Here is a 23,013-nt window from a genome sequence, read left to right on the forward strand (position 1 = left end):
ATTTTACATAAATAGCTTTTAAAAAACAACTTCTTCAATATCAACGGCCAAAAGGTTTTGAAAAAATCCAGCCAAAAAACAGGCTGTTAATAGAGGGCTAGAGGCTACGTGCTAGAGGCCGCGTGGCTGGTGGGACCCACATGTGAGGGCTAATCAGGCATCGCGTGAAACACGTGGTGTGGTAGCTGATTGTGCGACAGGGGCAGGTATGGACGGTTGCGATGGAACAAGACTACAAGAGGACGCGGCGGCCAGCCTGATCCGACCGGTGCCTACGGCCAGGCCTGATGCATAAATGCGTGGCCCAGGCGCCAATAATGCGACGCTGGCCTTATAAAAAGATAATAATAATGCGAGGCTGGCGCTTCACTGATCCTGACTGGGTTGATTTGTACTAGCAATTGGTTTGGTACCACTGTCAGTCATGATCTTTTGACCCTCGCAAAAAAAAAAAATCATGATGTTTTGACGATTCCACGATTTGCAGTGACCCTTGATGCGTGACGCGGCAGTTGTTAAGATTTTTAATCCTACAGCACAACTTCGTAATTATCTGCTAAGGGAATAGACGAAGCTTGAGCCCAAATGATTCTGATGTTATTTCACTATACATTTATTAATATACACAAATTTATAAGATTGATATAAGTAGATTACTAGTATTTTTTTCACCAAAGTGCTAGAGCACCACTGAAGCTACATGTATTTTTCATCCCTGCTCAAGGAATTGTGATGATTCTGATCCATTTGTCTAGTGAGAAGATGAGATATGCGTGGATTTTCATGAGTGTCTCCAACACCTGATGTCCAAGGAGCTAATATAAGTGTAGCCATGTAACTATGTAAGCATCTGCATAAGCTACCACCACATGTTGGTGAAGTCCAGCTATTAGGGTTTAATTCTACTCCCCATTCTTTTACACACATGAGATTGCTTTTAGCGGTAAAACTGCACAATTATGCTACATGAATTCCCTGTAGACATGTGATATGGGGACGCATTCATACACGAGACACTAGTATAGAAACCGTTTTCATATCTGGGTTTCGAACAGATTACAAGAAGGGAACTGTAAAAATAGACAACTATTTTAGTTTGTTATAAGAACAATTTGTAATAATATTTATTACATTCGATCACTTAACGAAACCGACTGAACTAGCCAAAGTATTATAGTTGGTTCGTTAGCAAAACCGACTGCAAGATTATGCGTATTGCAGTTGGTTCATCACATAAACCGACTGTACTGTGATGAGTATTGCAATTGGTTTGTTAGCGAAATTGATTGCAATATTCTCAGTATTGCAGTAGATTTCTTCACATAAACCAATTGTATTATGTTTAGTATTATAGACGGTTCATTATCAAAATCAGCTATAATATTCTGCATATTGTAGTCGGTTGTTCATATGAATCAATTGTGCTATGCTAGGTATTACGGTCGGTTAGTTATCGAAACCGGTTGTAATATTCTCCATATTATTCGGTTGTTCATATGAATTTATTGTACTACACTAAGTATTACAATCGGTTCGTTATCGAAACCGGCTCTAATATTCTCTGTATTGTAGTCGGTTGTTTATATGAACTGACTACAATATTTTAAGTAGTCAGTTGTTCTATTATTCTGTAGTACATGCATATCAATGTGATAGAATATTTTTTTATCGATCAAACACAAACATGTTGCAATTCAAAGGCATAAGTATGTAATATGGGGCACTATGAGTATTAAAACATATTAGATTAGAAGTCTTTTGTTGACCTAAAAGTGAATATTCATTAAGAATCAAGATGGTCTCTACTTGTTTAGGGGGAGAATCACTAAGTCACATGATTTCCTCGGAGAGGACTCGAAGAGACTTAAGAGAACCAAATAAACCTAGAAAGGGGTCCTATGAGTTCTCTCATTCAATCGACTTGGTCTAAATGGAAGTTATAGTCCTTGAGAGGGAATTTCTACAACTCCTTGAGTTGGAACCTAGTATCAGGATCAGTGGATCCAAATCATCTTATTGGATAATATTATGGATCCAAATGAAATTGTTTGATGTTCATTGGAGGTTTATGGGAATGAGAAGAGAGTATTGATATGGTTCTAATAGTAGGCCTTAAATTGGCAGAAACTATCACCTAATGTCTATTGGGCGATAGCCAACTCCTAGTTTGAATGATTATGTACGGCAATGCATACAAAGTCCAGTACAGTGCATAGGTACTCCCTATGTAGTATGCGTGTGGTATATTAATTTCTGACTAAAACAACCACCGCAACATAGCACCATCGATTGCCACGATGAGGGATTTTGATACACAATTCTATTGAAGGTTTAATCCTGGCATTAGGTGGACGGTTAGCCTCTAATTGGAATGTTGTGATGCATTAAAATGAAATTTTCTTCAATCACTTAGCTGCCATAAGCAAGAGCTATGAGTAGATACCAATGCTAGATAAGCTAAACTCATTTCAACTAATACTCAGACATGTGGTGTGTTGAGAGTATGTTAGATACCAAGGGAGTTATTGGGCATAGAGTGGATACCTCGGGATTCATGCATACCCACTTATGCAAAGGGACTTATAATGTTTGAAGAATCTATGGGGACACTTGTGGATTTAGGATATGTGATCTAGGAGGACGCCTGTAGATCTATGATCTTCTAACAAAAAGTCATGTGATTGTAAAGATTACTATACAAACTCCGACTAATAGGATTTGCCTCTCAGGTGAAAAAGTTCACCAATTCATTATATGGATTAATGTCTGAGCACTTTAACACATGCACTGTATAAGGCTAGGACTGTAAATAACCAAGTATCACTCATCTTGGGAAATGATGAATGATCAGGTTATCACTAGTCGCTTTTGTGGATGTGAGAGATTTTGTCTACAATCAACCTCTATAATTGCTCATGACTGTAGTTGCACCTATAGTATGAGTACTTAATGACAAAGGCTCAATTGGATAAAATCAATTGACGAAAACAACAATATTTCTTACTGGAATAAGCATATTTGAAGATGATGGGTCCTCATAAGGTGGTATAATGCGACAGTTTATAGGTCTTACAAAGACTGAATAATTCTCACAAATCAGACAAGATGACATTCTCCAGCAAATGGAATAAAATATTGAATGCATTGAATGGAACACAGATCTCTAAATCTTTATTGAGATAAGGATAATAAAAAGCAACTTGTACATGTCATTGAACGATCTGTGTAAAGTTGATCTTTGTGAGTTCGTTTGTAGAGTCATTGATTGGCATCCACATGAACATGACACTCATGCCATTATAAGAAAGAGGCGATGTTTGGCTACTTCACTCCCACATGGCTTCACCCATCTTTTGGTGTCTTTAGCTTTTGTTTCCGCTGCGTAGTTTCTCTTTTGATTAGGAGTTGATCGGTTTTAGTATCCTCCTAGATCCCTTTTGTTGTAAATGTTTAAGAACTTGTAAATTATGTAAATGATCGACTTGGTGATTAACTAGAATATTATTTGGACGGTTCCCCCACAGCTGGTATCAGAGACTAGTTTAATGAAATAGCCTAAAAACACTTAGAATGTGGGTCAGTAAAGTGTCAAATCCACTAAGCAACCCACGAAAGTTTCTTTTATGCCTCCTCATAATTAATATGTATGAACTTACCATATTAGGACCCTAAGTATGCATTGTTGTGTGCGATGCTCATGTCATTTAGTTTCATATTGTGATGTTCCTTGTCTCGAATCATGTTGCATCAACAAAAATGGTAAGGAACACACCCCAATGGTGGTAAATATTGGGAGCCCAACCAGTGCGAGGTAGGGGCCTGGTGTGTTCTGTACGGTGATGGTACGGGAAGTAAATACGTTATCAATAACATATGAACATCCACCATACTGAAGGGATCAGTGACATCCTAAGAGGGGGGTGAATTAGGACACTTAGAACTACTTTGGCTCCTAAACAACACAAGATAAACCTATATCAAATTTATTTAGATGTGCTCTAGGTTTATCTAGTGTATCTATTCTACCGATCAATGCACTTGCAACCTATCTAAAAAGGTAAATTGCAAGAATGTAAATGTGGAAACGTAAATAAGGTAGAGAGAGCAAACTTGGCACAAGGATTTTTTCCTATAGTATCGATGGCATCATGCCACCCCTAGTCCACGTTGGAGCTCCACAAAGGATATGCTCCCAGTCGGCACTTGGTCATGGCTCTTGAGCCACCAAGTCACAAAGACAAGGCCTCCACCTGGATTAGCCACCAAGGTAAGGTCACACCACTAGTCTCTCTTCCGGTTCCTTACTGCCTTGATCACTTCGGAGCTTGAGCCACCAAGGTAAGGTTCTCCACGTCCCCGCACAATCACCTTGCCGCTGCTCCACACCAAGTCGGAGGGTCAACAAGCTTGCCAACGATCACCAAGACTCCAAAGTGCCGCCGTACCACTTGGTACAAGGCTGGATCACTCCTTGATCCACTCTCTAGACAGCAATTACCTAGAAACATTCTCTCTAGGCCTATAAGTACTAATATATCACTAATCTTGTCCTTAATTGCCTTGGATAATCACATTAAGCACTTTGGTGGCTTGGATGTCTTCTAAAGTGTACATGAACTTCTCTGGACTCCAGCAGCATACCACACCTTCAAATGACTGAATGGAGGGGTATTTATAGCCTCAAACCTGCACACTAGTCGTTAACCCAACGGCTTAGAAAAGTTGTTAGCACTGGATGATCCGGTGAGAACAATAGTACTAATACCGGATCATCCGGTGAGTACACTCTCACAAACTAGCCATTGGAACCCCACTTAAGCCTCTGTGAACACGGACACTCTGTTGTATACTTCATCTCCACCACCAGACTATCCAGTGAGTTATCCTAAGCCATCCAAGCCAAGTGCATCCTCTCTATGTAAATTGCTCCGGTGAAAGCATCCGATGCACATCTCATCATCACAGGATTATCGGGTGAGTTGACTTTAGCCAACCGAGCCAATGAAACCCTTTCTGGAAATAATGCTCTAGTGTGCATAGCCTTCATCACCAGACCATCCGATGCGTTGAACTTCGTTCTGCCTCTTTGCACCATTCATTGTCCAGTGTGTGCAACATATTGATCACGGGACCATCCGGTGCTTTGATCTTCAACTTCAATAGTTGCAACCTTCTCTGGATAAAATGCTCCGGTGTGTATCTTCTATGATCACTGGACCTTCTAGTGAGGTCTTTAGGCCTCTCTCGTCTTTGTGAAATATGCTTCGGTGAGTTCAACACCCAGAGCACTGGACCATCCGGTGAGTTCATTTCTCCTAGGACTTCTTCAATTCAATCAAACTTTGTCACGGCTGCGGTGGCTTCTTCATGCATTGCATCCAAGAGACCTACTAACATATATTTTTGACAAACATGTTAGTACCATTGACAAATCTCCCTCTTTTTGGTGATTGATGACAACACAACCAAAGTGTAGCGAAAATGGCCCTATTAGTCCATGATTGTGATTTTGGTGATTAATGACAACATAGTCAATAGGACTAACATGTTTGTCAAGTATATCCTTTAGTAGGTCTCATGGATGCAACAAAAGAGAAGTCACCGAAGCTGGAACAAAGAGAAGAATGAATTGGACTTGTTCCATGAATCTTGATGTGATCAAATAGGATGGATTTCTATATAATCTTGTCGAGCTCTTTACAAGCTTTCCATAGAGCCCAATATCATCAAAATTGGAGTTTGGAGTGAAAAGTTATACCCAAAATACATAACGATGTTCTGCTGAAATTTGCCTGATCGGATAATCCGGTGCTCACATATAAATTAGTCCAGTGATATATTGGATAATCCGGTGAGAACAATGAAAAATAGTCGGTGTTCACAGAAAGTTTGAAACGGAGTCTTTTGCCTCACTGGATGATCCGGTGTTCACAAAATGAACACACCGGACTATTATTTCCAGAGAGCTCTAAAATGAACATATGCACATAGGATAATCCGGTGCATGTGTCTGGTGTTCAGTGAGTTATCACAGGATAATCCGGTGTTCACAGATGAGTCTGAGTAGGTTCCAACGGCTAGTTTCTTCGGCTATACTCACCGGATGATACTGTGTTCATAAAATAAACACACCAGACTATTATTTCTAGAGAGCTCCAAAATGAACATATGCACATAGGATAATCCGATGCATTTATCCGGTGTTCAGTGAGTCGTCATAGTATAATCCAGTGTTCACAAAGACTTGAGTAGGGGATTTCAACAGCTAGTTTGTGAGAGTGTACTAACCGGATGATCCGGTGTTAGTACTATTGTTCTCATTGGATCATCCGATGTTAACAACTTTTCTGAGTCATTGGGTTAACAGCTAGTGCATGGGGTTTAAGGCTATAAATACTCCTCCACTTAGTCATTTGAAGGTGTGGCATGCTACTGGAGTCCAGAGAAGTTCATGTAAACTTTAGTAGACATCCAAGCCACCAAAGTGCTTAATGTGATTATCTAAGGTAATTAAGCACAAGATTAGTGACAGATTAGTGCTTATGGGCCTAGAGAGAGTGTTGCTAGGTGATTGCTGTCTAGAGAGTGGATCAAGGAGTGATCCAGCCTGGTACCAAGTGGTACGTTGGCACCTTGGAGTCTTGGTGACTCGCTGGCAAGCTTGTTGACCCTCCGACTTGGTGTGGAGCAGCGGCAAGGCGATTGTGCGGGGACGCGGAGACCCTTGCCTTGGTGGCTCAAGCTCCGAAGTTTGTAACTACCCAGTATGTTGCCAAGCATGGTTTACCTATGGTTATGATGAAACAACCTATGCTTATTAGCTCTCCTGGAGGAGAATTGAAAGCACAATATATGTGTCATAGGATGAAACTTAAAATAAGAGGGGTAGACTTTCCAGCAAATCTTGCAGTCATGGAATCTAAGGGCGTAGTTGTTATCCTCGGAATGGATTGGTTATCCAAGTTTGATAGAGTAATTGAGTGTGCCAGAAGAGCAGTCCACCTGACCAGAGGAGATGGATCCAAAGTTGAGTTCGTAGCTAGTACCCAAGCAGTAGAGGATTGTTCTCTCAATTTACTTAAAGAAAACCCCATTGATCATATCAGAGTGGTTCATGAATTTCCTGATGTTTTCCCCTATGAATTGCCATGGATGCCACCAGATCGGGAAATTGAGTTTGTCGTTGAATTGGTACCCGGTACAGCCCTTATAGCTAAAAGGTCATATAGAATGCTGTAATGACCTAGCTGAGTTAAAGTGCATCATCTTAGGGAGCTCCAGTTCTTTTCGTGGATAAGAAGGATGGTACTCAAATAATGTGTGTAGACTACAGAGCACTCAATGATGAGGCCATTAAGAACAAGTACCCATTACCCCAGATTGAGGATTTGTTTGATCATATGAGAGGAGCCCGAGTGTTCTCCAAGATTGATTTAAGGTCTGGATATTATCAGTTGAAGATTCGATCGTCAGATGTACCCAAGACCACCTTTAGTACTCGATATGGACTATATGAGTATACTGTTATGTCTTTTGGATTGACCAATGCCCCAGCCTATTTCATGAATTTGTTGGATTATCTGGAGAAGTTTGTAGTGGTATTCATTGATGATATTATAATTTTCTCTAGGAGTGAAGAAGAACACAAAGAACATTTGAGAACTGTGCTACAGACACCCAGAGAGCATCAGTTGTATGCCAAGCTTAGCAAGTGTGATTTTTGGTTAGATCAAGTCACTTTTCTCGGCCATATCATAATAGCTGGAGGTGTAGTAGTAGATCCAAGCAAAGTGAAGGATGTGTTGAATTGGTTGCCGCCTACCAATGTGTTAGAGATATGAAGTTTCCTCGGTTTAGAAGGATATTATCACCGCTTCATAGAAGGATTCTCTAAGATAGCTCAATGACTTACCTCTTTGTTACAGAAAAAATGTGGTTTTGAAATGGAGCCCAGCTTGTCAAGCAAGTTTTGAAGAATTGAAGAGGAGATTGACTACAAGCTCAGTGCTAGTTCTACCAGACATCAGCAAGAACTTTGATATCTACTGTGATGCTTCGCGATAAGGACTTGCATGTGTTCTTATGCAAGAAGGTCAAGTCGTAGCTTATGCGTCAAGGCAGTTAAGGAAGCATGAGGAACATTACCCTAGACATGACCTAGAATTAGCAACAATGGTTCATTCACTGAAAATTTGGAGACACTATCTCATTGGAAAACGATGAGAGATATACACGGATCACAAGAGTTTTACATATATATTCACCCAACCAGATTTAAACCTTCATCGGCGTCGATGGCTAGAGTTAATCAAGGACTATGATGTGGGAATCCGTTATTACCCAAGAAAGGCTAATGTGGTAGCTGATGCTTTGAGTCAAAAGAGTTATTGTAACTCGATGATTGTTCAAGATAGTCAAACCGAGTAATGGAAAGAGTTTGAGAAGCTTAATCTTGGTTTTGTGGCAGATGTAGAAGCAACTACCATGGAAGTTAATTGCACATTAGAGCAAGATATTCGTAAAGGTCAACTTGAAAATGAAAAGCTCAAGGAAATAAGTCAGCTTGTTAAGGATGATAAAGCACCAGGCTTTACATAAGATAGTCAAGGTATTGTGTGGTTGAAAAAGAGAATCTGTGTGCCCAATCAGAAGGCCATTAAAGAGTTAATTTTAAGTGAAGCCCATGATTTAGCATATTCCATTCTCCCTAGAAGCACGAAGATGTATCAAGATCTCAAGGATCATTATTAGTGGTATGGAATGAAAAGAGATGTTGTAGAATACGTAGCCCTGTGTGATACTTGCCAGAAGGTCAAAGTAGAACATCAGAGACCAGCAGGATTGCTACAACCCTTGAAGGTACCTGAGTGGAAATGGGAGAAAATCGGCATGGATTTCATTGTCGAATTACCCCGTACACAAGAAGGATATGATTCTATATGGGTTATAGTTGATCGTTTGAATAAAGTCACTCATTTTACCCCGGTTAAGACTACATATAGTGGAGCCTGACTAGCAGAGATGTATATGTCAAGAATAGTGTGTTTGTACAGAGTATTGAAGAAGATTGTTTCGGATAGAGCAACTCAGTTTAATTCCAAGTTTTGGCTGAAGCTACACTAGTTTATGGACACGAAGCTAAATTTCAGTTCTGCCTATCATCCTCAAACAGATGGTCAAACTGAAAGAGTAAATTAGATACTTGAGGATATGTTAAGAGCTTGTGCTCTAAAGTATGGTAAAAGTTGGAATAAGAGTCTTCCATATGCAGAGTTCTCGTACAACAATAGTTATCAGACAAGTCTCCAAATGTCTCCATTTGAATCCCTATATGGAATAAAGCGTAGAACATAGATGTTCTGGAATGAGATCGGAGAAAGTCCAGTTTTTAGTCCAGAAGTTCTACGAAATGTAGAAAATAAGTTCAGATAATTCGAGAGAATCTAAGGATTGCACAATCAAGATAGAAAAGTTATGTTGATAACATACGTAGAGAATTGTTTTTAAAATTAGAGATTTCATCTATCTCAAGGTTTTGCCCATAAGAGGGCTTCGTAGATTTAAGGTCAAAGGGAAGTTATCACCAAGATTCATTGGACCTTTCAAAATAATGGATAAAAGAGGAGAAGTAGCTTATCTGATGCGTGTTTGCTTGATCTTTCGGAAGGTAATATGATAAGCCAATTGGTGGAGCTTCGACGTTGATGATTCAAAGGCTCCGAACCGAACAGATCAAGAATCCTCGCAACAACTACACCACTACTCCGTGGTTATCAACCATACCAAGATACGGTTGACCTCGCCAAGAAGGCTTTTCCTGCAAGCAAATCAAGAACACAAACAAGAATAGGTAGATGCAATCTGAATATTACTAATTACTAATGAAGTGCTCGAGTTGGGGTTCAACAAACCGATAAATGGCGAAACTGTCAAAAACAGAATAATCTAAGCTAAACCCGAGCCTAAACTACGATGGCTATTGTGTATATATAGGAGGGACATGAGGAGGTCAACCTAGTGTTGTACAGGCGTAGAAAGAGGCGTGCACAACCTGGACTCCAACCCCGACACGATTACAAGACCCAACAGGGTCCGATACAGTGGCGCAACACATTATTTCTTTAACTCTGACTAAACTATAAGGAATATTTAGTAAGCTTTCCATTGGTGCAACACATTATTTCTTTAATAGCATAGGAACGTGGCAGAAGCACCACAACCTTACTCAGATGTCACTCCTCGAAGGCTAAGTCTACTTGGACTCAAGACTGAGCTCTGGTCGTGGTCGTGCTCTAGTCGTGGTCGTAGTCAAAGTCGTGGTCGTGGTGGAAGTCGAGTTTCAGAACAGCACGTCAATAAAACGGGCATGACTCTCTCATATGAAGTCCATTTTAGGCAATCTTGGATATTTTGGACAGCTTACGACGAGCCCTTTCCAATGGATATGAGCTCGACCAAATATTCCTTATAGTTTAGTCATAGTCAAAAGAATAAGGTGCTGCATCACCATTTTGAACCCTGTCGGGTTTTGTAATCGTGTCGGAGTTGGACCAGGTGGTGCACGCCTCTCTCCACGGTTGCACAACCCTAGGTCGACCTCCTCATGCCCCCCTATATATACACAGTAGCCATCGTAGTTTAGGCTTGGATTTAGCTTAGATTATTCTATTTAATATAGTTACGCCGTTTATCGGTTTGTTGAACCCCAAACTCGAGTGCTTCATTGGTAATTAGCAATATTCAGATTGCATCTACCTGTTCTTGCTTGTGTTCTCGATTCACTTGCAAGAAAAACCTTCTTGGTGAGGGAAACCGCGTCTTGGCACAGTTGATAACCACGAAGTAGTGGTGTAGTGGTTGCAAGGGTTCTTGATCTATTCTGATCGGAGCCTTTGGATCATCAACGTCGAAACTCCACTGATCGACTTATCATATTACCTTTGGAAGATCGGGCAAACACGCATCATCCTCCGCTCATAACGGATGGAGGCTTGGCATATCACGTGGGTATAATGTACAACCTTTGTAGAGTATAAACCTATTTGAATAGCCTTGTCCACGATCATGGACATGCGAAGGCATGGTCATGCTTGATTACACTCTGGGTGCGTGTCTTGATGAGTGAGCGTATGGACTAGATGTCCATGTGATGAGGTTACTAGCTCAATCAGCTGGGAGCTGTGTGGTTCTAGAGGTACACCAAATGTGATGATAGTGACTACGGAGCGAAGTGTAGCCCCTCCCAGGACCAAACAACCCCCCAGATATAAACTTGTTACCTTGTTTTTTTGATTTAAACTATTTTAAAATCAACAGTAGAGGATACAACTGAATACTGCATAAATTGCTTTGCGCTTAAAACTAAACCTAAAGCCTTACACTTGAAATTGCCCCTTCATGCATCTATCAACACTTTGAAGTAGTATAGGGCTTGCTAAGTACCTTTCATACTCACTCTTGCTATCATTCAGATGAGAAAGCCAATGTTAACTTTGCTAGAGGCGAAGGAGACAATGAAGAATAGACTTAGATATTGGGTTCGCGCCCTAGCTACTTGTGGCTTCGGGAAATTGCTTTCTGCTGTGTTTTTTTGGTCGTTCGGCCAGGTTTGTAATATACAGTATTGTTTGTAAACCTTTTTGTACTCTGAAACCTTAATACTTTATGTATGAGGTTTGACTATGATACCATGATGGTTATACTATGCGTATCAGCTACTTGCTCCTATGACAACTATAGGAGGCATAGGAGATCCCAGGGTTTGGGGTCTTACAGATATCATCGACATAAGCTTCGACATTGCTCCAAATCTAGGGTTGTAAACAATTTTGAATACACCATTAATAAGTAGCACCAGCACTCTTCAAACCAAAAGGCATCTTTACATAGCCAACACGGTTTCCGTCAAGGATACTTATCGCTTTTCGCTTTGACACGCTACTTGTTTACAAGCAAACAAGCAAAGGTTTCGACCGGAAACCTTGGGGATCACCATCCGGATGATTTACGAGAAAATCGACAAAGAACTACCACTCAAACCATAGGATTTGAAGTAGCAGCAAAGAACAAACCCTAAATTGCAGAAAAGTAAAAGCAAAATGAAAAGTAGATGCAATAGATGCGATTGACTGATGGATATGCAATCGTCCTCTGCCTCTTGACTATTTATAAAGGGGGGGTATGGTCTTGACCCTATGGAATCGAAGTAGGATTCTATTCCAACCCTAAACATGCTCTGTTCGGCCAAAATCATGAAAGAAATCCATGAATCCACATCGATTCGGTTTCAGACTGAACACCGGATGGTTTGGTGAGAACAAACTCTAGAACACCGGACCATCTGGTGAGTTTACTCGGCTCAAACTCTAAGACTCGGTCTTACACACACCGGATATTCTGACCACATGTTTATACTCACCGGAGCATGTCACCAGACTAATATTTGCAGAGAGCAAATTTCTTGCAAAGTTTTCCTTTTGAACACACTGGATGATCCGGCCATCATCAAAAGACCTCACCGGACTATTTTCACAAGAGAACATTTTTTGGCTAAAAACTTTCTTCTTCTCACCGGATAGTTCGTTGATACCCCGGAATCTCCACCAGACCATTTCTTCCATTGAGCAAGTTTTCGGCACAAATTGACCTTCTACACACCGGATAATCTGGTGATACCCCAGAATCTCCACCGGACCATTCCTTCCAGAGAGCAATTTTTCGGCGCAAATCGATCTTCTACACACCGGATAGTCCGGCATTTTCACCGCATCATTCACCGGACTATTTTATACAGAGAGCATATTTTACTGTACCAAATTCGAATTATAAGCATCGGATAGTCCGGCGATGACACGGTATTGATCATCGGACTATCCGGTGTGCCATTTTTTTACTATCAACACATGCTCCCCTATTTTTTGGTATAGCTTGCCCACCGAAAAATATTTGTACAAAGGATAATCACGAATACCTCATCTTCTACTCTAAGTTATGACTTAGGCTGATACAAACAACATATCGGCCATACGTGCATGTTCTAAGGGCGATGATATTCACACTGGCCACGTACAGTGATATATCTTAGGATGATAGTAAATTACATCGGCCATGTATAGTTACCTTCTCAAGTATCTTGCCAAACGCTCGGATAATATTTCTCCAAGTATTTCTCATTGATAGCACAAGGCATCTTTTCTCCTTGTACATATTGCAGTATGTATGATTTCCCAGACACAATTCCTACAACTTTAAAAGGACCTTCCCAACTAGGAGACCATTTCCTGAAATTATTATCTTTAGACCCAATAGGTAAAATCGTCTTCCAAACTAAATCCTCCATTTGAAACGATTTTGCCTTTATTTTCTTATTGTAGGCTTTAGCTACTCTCAACTTATCCTTTTCAATTTCTCTCAAAGCTTTAAGCCTCTCATAACTAAGGTTATTTATCTATCATTGCATTATAATAGTCAACGGCTGACAAGTCATTTTGTCATACCACTCTCAATGCGCCAAGATTTACCTCAACGGGCAAAACGGCTTCTTGTCCATACACCAACTCATAAGGAATTGAGAAGCCTAATTCTAAATGATTTGGCAAACTCACACACTTGATGAGAAATAAAAGAAGAACTTTGATTTGTAGTTAAAGTTTGCGGAATACTGAATCTATAAATAATATGTTCCAAAATAAACTTGATTACCTCTTTGTGTGTCATATTCTTCAAGGGAACGGCCTCGGTCCACTATGTGAAGTAATTTGTAGCAACCAAAATAAAGCGATGACCTTTGGAAGATGAAGGATGAATTTTGCCAATGAAATCCAAAGCCCATCCTCAGAACGGCCATGGTTTGATGATAGGATTCAACTTAGAAGCATGAGCTAATTGTATATCATCAAACTTTTGACGTACTTCACATCCTTTGTAATATCTAGAGCAATCATCAAACATAGTCGGCCAATAAAATCTAGCACTCCTTAATAACCATACCATTTTGTGAGCCGACTGATGTGTTCGACAAATACCTTCATGTACTTCTCCCATAGTAATTTTACTTTGCTTCAAACCTAGACATTTTAGAAGCAACCCATCTATGGTTCGGTGATATAATTCACCATCCAACATCACATAATTTAAAGCTTGTTGCCTAGTCTTTCTATCTACCGATGAACTAGAATTTTCTAAATATTCGATCATCGGCTTTCTCCAATCACTAGACATATGCAAATCCGATCTTTTGAGCAAAACCGAACTTTCTTCCTGTTGTTCAGCCAAAAGAACACCAGCACAAGCTAACAACGGTTTTTCTAACACAAAGAACATCCCTCTATTCACTCGATAACCGGATGCTTGCTGCGCTAAATCATTTGCTCTCATATTCTCTTCTCTAGATATGTGAACAATGATGAAATCATCAAAACGTGCTATGATATCTAAGCATCTATCCAAATAGCTATTTAATGACCCATCAAAACATTGATAAACTATAGAAACTTACTGCACCACTAATAATGAATCACCAAACGCTTCTACCTACGTCATGACAATGGAGTTTAAAATTTGCAAACCTAATAAAAGAGCTTCGTACTCGGCTTGATTATTGGTACATAAGTATTCTAAGCGAACCGATGTTTCAAAAATAACACCTCTAGGGGAAATTAAAACAATGCCAACACCTTGACCTTCTCTACAAGCCAATCCATCAAAGTATAACTTCCATGGACACACACTAATCAAACTAACCAATGCATCGCTATCAATACGATGATCAATAATAAAATCAGCAACGATTTGGCCTTTCATAGATCTTAACGGTTCATAAGCCAAATCATATTCAATCAAAGTATAGGCCCACTTTCTGATTCTACCACTCAAAATTGGCTTTTGCAACATGTACTTAAAAACATCGGTTTGGAATGTAACCACACAAGTACAAGAAAGCAAATAATGTCTCAACTTGGTGCATGCATAGTATAAAGATAAACATAATTTTTCAATAAACACATACCTTGTTTCCGCATCCAAGAGATGCCGGCTCAAATAAGTGATCACATATTCTTTCCCTTCGCTTTCTTGTGTAAGAACAACACCTATTACCATCTCTTGTGCAGCAACATATAGTCGAAACGGAATCCCGGCCTTGGGCGCCATTAACACGGGGGGTGATGATAAATATTTTTTGATGTCATCAAAAGCTCATTGCTGTTCTGCCCCCCAAGTAAAATTGACTTCTTTCTTTAACCGAAGTATGGGAGTAAAAGCATTAATCTTGCTGGATAAGTTAGATTTGAAACACCTCAAATAATTGACCTTTTCTAGCAATTTTGGGACAAATCTATTTGATTGTGGCGCTCCCAACTTATCTATGGCTGCTATTTTGTTCGGATCTATCTCTATGCCTCTTTCATGTATTATGAAACCTACGAATTTTTCCACCGATACACCAAAAGCACACTTCAGTATGTTCATCTTTAAACCATACCGACGCATTCTTTCAAAAGCTAAACGCAAATCGGCTAAATGACTACCCATAGCATCCGATTTGATAACAATATCATCGATATAAATCTCTAAGATAACACCAAGGAAATCATGAAAAATCAAATTCATAGCTCTTTGATAAGTAGCACCGGCATTTTTTAAACCAAATGTCATAACAACCCATTCAAATAAACCAACAAAACCCGGGCAACCGAAAGCCGTTTTAGACATATCCTCTTCGACCATGAAAATTTGATTATAGCCCGCATTACCATCCAAAAAACTAATAACTCTATGACCCGAAGCATCATTAATCAACATATCGGTGATGGGAATAGGATATTCATCTTTAGGAGTAGCTTTATTTAAATCTCTAAAATCAATGCATACTCTCAACTTACCACTATTTTTCTTCTCAACCGGGACAATATTAGATATCCATTCAATATATCTACAAGGACGAATAAACCCCGCAGCGAGCAACCGGTTTATATCTTCTTTGATTCGCCCATACATGTTAGGATTAAACTTTCTAGCTGGTTGTTTGTGAGGTCTAAAACCCGACTTTATGGGAAGATGATGCTCTACAAGCTCACGGCTAAGTCCAGGCATCTCATGATACTCCCAAGTGAAACAATCGATATATTCTTTGAGTAATGCAATCATTTCGTCTTTTTGAACATCATGTATGTTTTTATTCACAAATGTCAGCCTAGGAATAGTACAATCTCCTATATCTACCTCTTCTAATGGATCAGCCGATGAAAAATCTTGTTCTAGCTTTTCTATCTCATCAAAATCATCAATAGTCTCACAAATATCGTTCTTTTTAGACTGATATTGCTACGCACGCTGTTGCAACCATTCTAAATTACTTTGTTTATCCATTTATAACATTACATTGCTAAGCCAAGATGAAGAAATCGGCTGTACAGACACGGGTACAAAACTATCTCTAGTAATACTAAGAAAATCATACCCCGAAAGGTCTTGACTGGAGAGACACTGTACATTACCATGTTGCCAATCTACCGAAGCATCGGCCAAAGCAACAAAAGCCAATGTATCTGCATGTACAACATCTATTTCATTGTCTACCCATTGAATTAAGAATTGGTACAAACTAGAAGGTACACAATGATTTGCATGAATCCAATCATGGCCTAATAAAACATTGTAGTTACCTTGCACGTCGGTGACAAAAAAAGCCGTAGGGACCGTCTTACTCCCAACGGTGAGCTTCATGGAAATTACGCCTTTTTCTTCCGTAGGCTCGCCGGTGAAGCCATTAAGCATCAAGGTTGTCTTTACGAGCCCTTTGTCTTCTTTTCCTAGCTTCTTAAAAACTGAGTACGGCATTAGATTCACGGTGGCTCCACCATTCACTAGCATTCTCGAAATGGGCTTTCCATCAATATGCATAAGCATCAAGTTTGTCTTTACGAGCTCTTTGTCTTCTTTTCCTAGTTTCTTAAAAACTGAGTATGGCATTAGATTCATGGTGGCTCCACCATTCACTAGCATTCTCGAAATGGGATTTCCATCAATATGCCCCTTGACATATAATGGTCTCAAATGTTGGCTCGATTCTTTGGGCTTTTAAAATATAGCTTCCATCGGACCAAGATTTAGTTGAGCAACCTCTTCATCAACAGCTCGAAACTCTGAAGGTAAAACAAAAATCATATTGATATCCATATTATCATGCGGCGGAGTGCCATCCCTAAGAATTGGAGAGTCTCCTAGCATATCATCTTCATCATCATTAGATGTCACAATAGGCTCTATGACTTGCTTTATTCTCCATTTTTGCCGAACAGGGACCATCGGCTTGATTTCATTGAATACTTGATCCCTCACCTTCAGCTTATGCTTCTCCCAACTCTTGCTTTTGTAACCTTTGTAGCCTCCTCTTTTTGGAATGTGAGAGACCCCTAGGACACCACTGTGGCTATAGCTTAGTCCCGGGAAGCAAGGACTTCTCCTTTTCAACCTACTGATTGTCAAAACTAGCGACCGGCTTTGAACTAGAAGTGGCTTCTTGAACATTTGGCACCATGGGCTGTTGTACTACTTTTAGTGGCACCTCCTTAAGCTCAATATTAGTACTAATCACTCCTACAACTTCCCCTTTGTTGCTGCCACTTGATCCATCATTAGCTGATCGTTTTTGCACTTTGCTTTCATCAACAACTGGCTGTTTTTCTTTATGTTCCAGATCTAATTTCTCATTAGAAACACTCGTGTTCTTCACACGATAGACCTTCTTAACACGTCTTCTATCCCTCATATCATTTAACTAATTTTTGGGATCAAACCGGTCTTGTCTAGGACGAGATAGTTTATCGAACGCTGAAGGTCATGGTGCTGTCCACCCCGAGTGAAATGGTGCAAATGGCATAGAAGGTGGTGCCCAAGGTGCACACCAACCCCACGGTGGACATGAATGACAAACCATCTGAGGAGACCCCCACATCATAGGCATTGGTGGCCTAAAAGGAGGGAACGGAATTGCTACAACATTATCCTCCCATTGCCACCTTCTTTCAAACTCTCGCTTCGGAGGTGATCTTGGACGTTTAAGAGCATCGGACCGGCTGCCCCTTTTTGGCTGGCCTTGCCACTCTCATATTTAGCCAAAAGTGTATCAAATGTAAGTTTTGACTTCTCGTGCTTATTAAAAGCTTTGTTCTTATCTTCATTCACTTTCCAATAGCCAATTTCTAGACTTTTAGGTTTGATCATCCTTGGCCTTACATTATCATTACCAATTATCACACTCTTGCCTTTAGTTGATTTGGCTTGAGACATCTGAACCGAGTCCTTCTTCCCTTCAAAGTTCATCATGTTGATGGGGAACGGATCATCATCTAGCTTCATCTTAGAATTTTGAGCAAACTTCAATCGTCCTTCATTAATGGCCGATTGAATCTGTCGACAGAAAAAATTGCAATCATTAGTAGCGTGAGAATATGAATTATGCCACTTACAATATGCACATCTCTTAATCTCCTCAAGTGATGGAATAACATGATTAGGAGACAAACTAATTTGCTTTTCTTGTAACAAGAAATCAAATATCCTATAACATTTAGTGACATCGAATGTGAATTTCATCTCTTCTTGCTGATTCTTTTATGGAGTCGGCTTCAATGCGGAGCACACGAATGGCTTAGGGCCTGTTTGGCAGAGCTCCCAAAGCAGCTTCCCGGCTGGAATCAGGGGGAGCTTTGCCAAACAGCAGTTTTTAGCTTTTAGCTCCCTGAGTGAAATCTGTGGGAGTGATTTTTTGAAATGAACTAAAAGTTGGGGAACTGAAAAAAGCAGCTTCCCCTGATTCACTTCCTGCAGAGAATCACTTCCTTCACATATTTTATTTTAGAGAATCACTTTCAACCACAGAATCACTTCCTCCAGATAATCACTCCCCACAGAGAATTTGAATCAGGGAGAGCTCTACCAAACATGCCCTTAGATTTGGACTTCCATGCCCATCTGGCTATACACACGTCTATGCTATTATCATCTGACGAATCGTCCTCATATTCAACTACATTAACACCCGGACGATCCACCTTGTGTTTTTCACTAAACTTCTGAACCTTTCTATGTTCTTTGGCACGGCTTTCTTGAGCCAGAGCCTGCTGCAAAACTTGATTCACATCTGAAAATTCTTGCCCCTCTAACCTCTCTTTGATGTGTGCATGCAACCTGGCAAAAGCTAACTCAGCTAGATCCCTATCGGAGAGTGAAACATTGAAACATTAGTTTTTATTATCTATAAATCTTCTAATGTATTCAGAAACAAACTCATTATACTTTTGTGTAACTGATGTCAAATGAATTAACCTCAACTCCGTGTCTCTGGTATAGAAATACTCATGAAATTTTTACTCAAGTTGTGCCCATGTATGAATAGAGTTAGGCACAAGTGCGTAAACCAAGTAAACGCATTGCCAGAAAGTGATCAAGGAGATAAACAACATCTTAAAGCATCACTACTATCGGCTTCACCACATTGTGCAAGAAATTGACCTATATGCTCCATTGTAGTTCTACCATCTTCCCCATTGAATTTAACAAAATCAGGGACCTTAAACCCACGTGGATATGGAATTAAGTCATGATAATCAGGGTATGGTTTTTGATAAACACGTGACTTAGCTTTGAGCGCTACCCCAAAATGTTCTCTCAAAATATTAGTCATTTGCTCTTTGATGCTTTCAGGCCCAAAAAGTGTTTCGGCCATAGGCTAATTGGATGACGCATTAGCATGTGGTTGCGGCCTAAAAAATTGTTGTTGTGGCATATCATGAGAGTGTGAAGTCACGTATTGCATGTGGAGTATTTTGTGAAGGCATATTGAAGTAAGTATCCGGCAACGGACCATAGGGTATGCCGGTACCTTGTGGGGGTACAGGAGGTGTGCTATATGCCACGGTGTTGTAAGGAACTAATGGCATACTTGCTGAAATCTCAGCAGCCCGGCTATTGGCCACATACTGAAATGAACTAATTATGTTAGATGAAGTAGTCAGAATCGGAAAAACAAATGAGAACACCTCCGGCTTGCCAGTACTCAATGTATTAAACAGAGGTGTTACCATATCAACCGGACCAACATTGGGTCAGCTATGAGTTTGTTGCATCGGCACATTTTGTTGTGTAGGCAAAGGTATTGCAAATTGTGCCGATGAAACTAATGGTATTTGCTGAAATTGATTACCATCGTTGGAATTTGAGGTGCTAGCATCATGTAGTTGGGGCTGTTTTTTTTTATCTTTTTCATCTTGCAATTCAATAAACAAAGCCCTAACATGACTAGACAGTACATGATCTAGACTTTTAACCAATGTTTCATAATTATTGAACATAGCAGCACCAACAGACTGATCTACCATATACGCAATGTGCTCTTCGAAATCATGAGTAGAATCACTTACGTCGGTCTTTACCTCATGCTTGGAGTGGACGATTGACATCGGATCACCCTTCTTGATGACACCTTGGCGTGTTTTCTGATAGAATGCAAGCATCATCTTCCCAATCTCCTACTTTTCAGCTTCAATAGCTTGGTGATCCTCCTCGGGAAGCTCTTCAAGCGTAGGCGAGATGACATTGTCCATGTTGATTTCGGCTCCCTCCTCCTTAGACATGGCGCAGCAGGGTGCAGGGGGTGTCGACGCTGAAACCCTAGGTGTGGATGTTGATGGAGAACCGTTGTTCCCCAGCGGAGTCGCCAATTTCTGTTAGCACGGAATTGGGCAACGCCTCGCCAACACGGTTTCCGTCAAGGATACTTATCGCTTTTCGCTGCGACACGCGACTTGTTTACAAGCAAACAAGCAAAGGTTTCAACCGGCAACCTTGGGGATCGTCATCCGAACGATTTACGAGCAAATCGACAAAGAACTACGACTCAAACTATAGGGATTAGAAGTAGCAACAAAGAATTAATCCTAAATTGTAGAAAAGTAAAGGCAAAATGAAAAGTAGATGCAATAGATGCGATTGATTGATGGATATGCAATCGGCCTCCACCCCTCGACTATTTATAAAGTAGGGGTATGGTCTTGACCCTATGGAATCAAAGTAGGACTCTATTCCAACCCTAAACATGCTCTGTTAAGCAAAAATTGCAAAATAAATCTGAACAAATCCACGAATCCACTTCAATTCAGTTTCGGACTGAACACCAGATGGTCCGATGAGAACAAACTCCAGAACACCGGACCATCCGGCTAGTTTACTCAGCCAAAACTCTAAGACGTGGTCTTACACACACAGGATATTCTGACGACATGTTTATACTCACCAGAGCATGTCACTAGACCAATATTTGCATAGAGCAAATTTCTTACAAAGTTTTCCTTTTGAACGCACCGGATGATCCGGCGATCATCAAAAGACCTCACCGGACTATTTTCAGAGAACATTTTTCGGCTAAAAACTTTCTTCTTCTCACCGGATAGTTCGGTGATACCCCGGAATCTCCACTGGACCATTTCTTCATAGAGCAAGTTTTTGGCGCAAATTTACCTTCTACACACCAGATAATCTGGTGATACCCCAGAATCTCCACCGGACTATTTTATAGAGAGCAGGTTTTACTGCACCAAATTTGAACTATAAGCACTGGATAGTCCGGCGATGACACGGCATTGATCACCGTACTATTCGATGTACAAAAAATCTGGCTGTGCTATTTTTTTTGCTATCAACACTTTCTTGAGGTCGGTAAAGTCGATGCACATTCTCCACTTGCCGTTGGCTTTCTTCATGAAGACAGGATTCACGAGCCATGTAGGATGACGAACCTCTCGAATGAAGCCCGACTTAAAGAGTTCGTTGACCTCCTCCTGGATGGCTTGCTTTCCATCCTTTGTGAATCTTCGCTGCTTCTACATGATAGGTTTGAATCCAGGTTCCACAACTAGTCGATGCTCGATCACCTCCCTAGGGACCCTGAGCATATCAGACAGCTGCCACACAAACATATCTTGGTTCACCCGAAGAAAAGTGATAAGCTCGAGTTCCTATTTGGGGTCAAGGTCAACCCCAATCCTGATACTCTTAGTCAACTCAGATGGGTCAAGGGTCACTGTCTTGGTACCACCACCAGCCTTCTTATCCTTAGCGCCCTCGTCGGCCTCACCTTTGGTGGTGTCATCAGACTTGGAAGTATCAGTAAGACTCAAGAGCTTGGAATTGTTGGCACTGTCCTTGATCTTGCCAGTGGCTTGACACTTTTGATGCTTAGACTCCATGTCTTTTGTGGTAGTCATCATTTGGCAGAAGTGCTCCATAATCTCCAGGCTCTGCTTGTCGCACTTGAATGCTGCACGTTGATCTCCCTTGATAATTATGAACCCTTTAGGACCTAGAATTTTGAGCGCTTGGTACGCATAATGTGCATGGCCATGAACTTGCCCAGCATTGGGTGGCCTCGGATTACATTGTATGTTGTCTCGAAGTCTGCAACATCGAAGGTTAGCCTATGTGTATGGAAGTTGTCAGGAACATCGAAAGTAATAGGTAACCCGATCTGACCAAGAGGCATGGTCAATGATTTTAGGGTAATACCATGAAAAGGCTCAACCCCTGCCTTGAGCTCTAACATGGGGGTTCCCATCTTGTCTAACATATTAGCAAAGATAAGGTTGAGTGAACTACCCCCATCGACCAGGGCCTGACAAACCTTGAGATTGAGGATAGTAGGCTAGACCATGACTGGGTAACGACCTGGATGTGGAACCGTGGCTGGGTGGTCAACTTGATCGAAGGTAATCAGAACTTCTGACCACTTGAGGTGTTGGGGAGACGCAGTCGAGGCCAGGTTAACCTCCCTTGCGACTGCCTTGTACTGTCTCTTGGATTCCTATGTAACAGATCCTCCAAAGATGTGTGCCAAGTTCTGATCAGCCCCACATAAATCAAGCTCGTCCTCATTAGTGCCTGGCTTGGCATGTTTGCAATGATTATCAACGATAACGGCCTTGAGCTTCTCTTCAAGCTTCTTGTTGATAACTTGAC

At 40.7% G+C, this 23,013-nt stretch overlaps 1 protein-coding gene across 1 annotated transcript; it reads right to left on the bottom strand.

The window, feature by feature from the left end:
* Window positions 1-22,016: 22,016 nt before the first annotated feature.
* Window positions 22,017-22,600, bottom strand: LOC133927968 (uncharacterized). Its single transcript, XM_062374281.1, has 2 exons — window positions 22,436-22,600; window positions 22,017-22,334 (listed from the first exon to the last, which is right to left on the bottom strand). The coding sequence occupies exons 1-2, from the start codon at window positions 22,598-22,600 to the stop codon at window positions 22,017-22,019; spliced, it is 483 nt and encodes a 160-aa protein (XP_062230265.1).
* Between the last annotated feature and the right edge of the window lie 413 nt (window positions 22,601-23,013).

This window comes from Phragmites australis, chromosome 9, assembly GCF_958298935.1.
Source record: "Phragmites australis chromosome 9, lpPhrAust1.1, whole genome shotgun sequence".
NCBI lineage: Eukaryota > Viridiplantae > Streptophyta > Magnoliopsida > Poales > Poaceae > Phragmites > Phragmites australis.